Source organism: Arachis duranensis, chromosome 9 (assembly GCF_000817695.3).
Source record: "Arachis duranensis cultivar V14167 chromosome 9, aradu.V14167.gnm2.J7QH, whole genome shotgun sequence".
NCBI classification, from domain to species: domain Eukaryota; kingdom Viridiplantae; phylum Streptophyta; class Magnoliopsida; order Fabales; family Fabaceae; genus Arachis; species Arachis duranensis.
In genome coordinates this window covers 12,719,480-12,723,442 of record NC_029780.3, presented here as the reverse complement: position 1 = coordinate 12,723,442, position 3,963 = coordinate 12,719,480, and the positions used below count along the sequence as shown (strand labels likewise).

General features: G+C 37.4%; 1 protein-coding gene across 1 annotated transcript in view; it reads left to right on the top strand.

Annotated features, from left to right (window-relative positions):
• The window catches only part of LOC107464779 (protein Brevis radix-like 2), a 4,197-nt gene extending 547 nt beyond the window's left edge, over positions 1–3,650 (top strand). The window contains exons 2-6 of the mRNA XM_052253686.1: positions 294–453; positions 701–1,077; positions 2,340–2,475; positions 2,620–3,017; positions 3,190–3,650. Of these exons, the coding sequence (XP_052109646.1) occupies positions 334–453; positions 701–1,077; positions 2,340–2,475; positions 2,620–3,017; positions 3,190–3,268 (1,110 nt within the window). The 5' untranslated portion in view covers positions 294–333 and the 3' untranslated portion in view covers positions 3,269–3,650. The remainder of the gene's footprint in view (positions 1–293; positions 454–700; positions 1,078–2,339; positions 2,476–2,619; positions 3,018–3,189) is intronic.
• Positions 3,651–3,963: the final 313 nt, after the last annotated feature.

Here is a 3,963-nt window from a genome sequence, read left to right as displayed (position 1 = left end):
GATTACCTCTATTTTTTCTTCTTCTGTTCTTTGGGTTGTTTTTTTTGTTTATAAATTATACACACTGTCTTGTTAGCTGGATTTGAAAACATAGTTCTTGTTGTGCAGAGCAGCACATTTGATCCAATGGAGATTTCGTTATTTTTTGTTTTTGTTTTTTAAATTTAGTTGATTGAAAAAGTTGGCCCCAGATCTTTAATTTGTATATGATTGTTGAAAAGTGCCATCATTTCCCCCCATTAATAAGATAGGGGTTGGTAGTGATAACTTGGGTTAACTTTTTTTCCTTTTAGAGTTGAGAATCAAGTGAAGGAGGAAATCAGCAAAAAAAAAATGTTAACTTGCATAGCATGTTCCAAGCAACTCAACAATGGATCTCTTCACCAACCAGAAGATGAAGAAGCTGTTCATACACCAAGCACGAAGCAAGCCATCAAGGCTCTCACTGCCCAGGTACAAATTCTAAAAGCCAGCTCTTAAAATTATGCATTCCTTCATGTTTTTTGATTCTACTCAATAAGACTAATATAATAGAATTATAATTTCTCAATTTCATCGTTATTGAATTATTGAAGCCTGAAAGAAAACAAATCATGGAATGAGAGAGAAGAAAAAAAAGACTCATTTTTGTTTTCTTATTTTGTTTCTCTCAAAGAGTGCAACCATTGTGAAAAAAGAGATGTAAATTTGGTTTTTGCAGATCAAGGACATGGCAGTGAAGGCTTCTGGAGCATATAAGAATTGCAAGCCTTGTTCCGGATCTTCAAATGGTAACAGGAAAGGGAATTATGCTGATTCCGATATGGGTTCGGATTCAGCGAGGTTTCACTGGGCCTACCGAAGAACGGGTAGCTCCAATTCAACCCCAAGGATGTGGGGGAAGGAAATGGAAGCCAGGTTGAAAGGGCTTTCGAGTGGGGAAGGGACGCCGGCATCGGTTAGTGGACGGACTGAGTCAGTGGTGTTCATGGAGGAGGATGAGCCTAAAGAATGGGTTGCACAAGTGGAGCCCGGTGTGCTCATTACTTTTGTTTCATTGCCTCAGGGTGGGAACGATCTGAAGCGGATACGGTTCAGGTAACTACCCTTTATCTTGTTTTGTATGTTGTGACAATTGAACAAGGTTCCAATTTGCTTTTGAGTTGTGTAAATGTGTGATCACATGTAGCTAGCTTTTTCCTGTGTGTGGCTTTGTCCTTTGTGATTTGAACCTTTCTCTTATTTGATCTGGCATTTAAGTACATGTTTTGTATGAGAGTGATCACATGCTTTTTGTTGAGCCTTGAGATTCTAGATTGGCAGGATCTATGTTGTTTGTGTTGTGCCTCTTTGGAGGACCTCACCTTTGTTCTATTGTCAGTAGCTCATGCTTGTGTGGTGGTACAAGAATTGGGGCAAAAGCAAAATGAACTTTTAATCCTAGCCTGGTGATTAAAATGCACTCCCTCCTCTCAGCCCAAAAAAAGAAGAAAAAAAGAAAAGAAAGAAAAAGAAAAAGAAAAAGAAAAGATAAAGAACCTGTTCTATGCAGAAAAAAAAAAGCAGAAATACAAGAAACTCTTTTTATGGAGAAAAAACACTGTTTATTATTAATAAAGAGAATTTAAATTTAAGTTTACAAGACAAGAATCAGGAAAGGTTACTAGAATGGTCTATTCAATCATTAATAATAGTTCATGAACATGTGTCTTTTTTATTTGTTTGCATGAGTTAATGAAAACTCATTCATTTGGCGTGTTGGTTAGGCCATCAAAAATATAACTTTCTATTCCATAACATGTTTTATTTCTTATTTTGTTAATTGTACCCAATTGGTGCAATTGTCTTGTGTCTGTTTGATCCACTTTTGTAGCAATTCCCCTGCTGTTTATGAGACCAGCCGGGGATCCATTTCTCTTATTGGAGTCTCTAAAATATATGATTATTTAACCATTATAATTATAATTTTAGATTAACTTTCAAGTATTAGTTGGTAATTAGATTGGCGACAATCAAATGTTTCCCGTGTGTGGGTGTAGTAGTCTATTTTTTTTATTGGTGAGAACTATAAAAGGTCTTGCCTGTGGGCTGTGGTTCTGTTCATGCCAGAACACTTCACCTATGAATGCCTTGAACTATTTACTTCTTTTCTTAGATAATTCATAATTGTTACAATGGGTTTAACCTTCACGTTTGTCTTTGCATGTACATCAATCATCTAATCCCTCAAATTTGTCATTCTGCCATTTCTTGTTTCTATTTTTCTATGGTCATTGTAAGAGCTTGATGTCAGATTTTGTTTTCTTTTTTGAAAAGCCTATTGAAGACAGTTCTAATAGTCGGTTTATGTGTGTGATCAGTCGTGAGATGTTCAATAAATGGCAAGCTCAGAGGTGGTGGACGGAAAACTACGACAAGGTCATGGAGTTATACAATGTTCAAAGGTTCAATCAACAAGCTGTTCCTCTTCCAACCCCACCTAGATCCGAAGATGAGGTGTGCACATAAACCTTTTGTAAATTGATGTCAAGAATTTAAGCCTAGTTAGGAACCTGGCTCTAGAATCTTCTATTTTAACTAATTTGCTAATAATGATATAGCATTTTGTTCGGTGTTAGAAACTTTCCTTTTTTATTTCAGCAAAGTTCAAGGATTGAATCTGTGAGGGACAGCCCAGTCACTCCTCCTCTCAGCAAGGAGCCGCTGCCTAGTCATTTTCACCACCCAATTGGAATGGGGTACTCTTCTTCTGATTCTCTGGATCACCACCATACGCAACCTCGCCCTTGCTATGAAACTAGCTGTCTAGCCTCAATACCTAAACTTTCCGACATTACTGCAAATAAAACTGAAAGATCATCCCTGGATGCTTCAGCAAGGACAAGTTCACTGGGAGAGGGAGACCACTCAGGTGAGCTCTCAAACAGCAATGCCAGTGATATGGAAACTGAATGGGTTGAACAAGATGAACCGGGAGTATACATCACTATCAGAGCACTGCCAGGCGGAGCCAGAGAACTTCGGCGAGTACGGTTCAGGTAACGATAAATGTTACTCGGAAAATAAATTACTTTTAATGCAAGTTGTGTGAAAACTCTGTCCTTCCTTGATTTTGGACAATCATCTCAATTTCGGCAATTGGATATGTTGTTTCACCAATTAATCATGCTCACTTAATTCATAATTTTCTTTGCGCATTCTTCTATGCAGCCGAGAGAGGTTCGGAGAGATGCATGCTAGATTATGGTGGGAGGAGAACCGCGCCAGGATACAAGAACAATACTTATGATCATGACTATACAAGAAGATCCCTTCACACAGATATCTGCTTCAGCAGGCTAACTGGGTGTTGCAACTTGAAAAGCTTCATAGTGATGTGCATTCTAGTTTGAGTTCCCTTCTTTCCAGTGGATAATTTGGCAGTAACTACAACTTTCAGACTTTGGAGTTTCTCTGTGGCAGATATAGTGAAACCTTAGTTTATAGTTATAGCTAAAACCTGTTAACACCAATGTCTTGTAGTTGGGAATTGTCTAATGTTTTACATCTTGTATGAATTTTGAAATATTCCAAGGTAATGTTTATTAGGATGATATTTAAAGTGATAACTTGGTGAAACAGAAAATATTGCACAAAAACTGAAACTTGTTCTTTGGGTTAAACTACTGTTAGTATCTAAAATTTGTTTGACTTTACCTAAGCTGACTTGAGTTAGGGAAATACATGTTTAAGAAAGCAAATGTAGAACATGTATTTCCCTTATTCTTCCATCTAAATTTTAATGGACATGCATATACTATTTTTTTGGTGTCTAAAACTCCCATAAGGGGAGAGAAGAAGCAAATCAGAGGATTACATTAGCATCAATGTTAAGAACATTAATAAGTTGTTGTGACGGTTTTAGCCACACAGTCTCATTAAAGCTTCTTGCTCCAGAGTGAGCTAGCCAATCTGCGACTTTGTTGGCTTCCCTTGGAATCCACT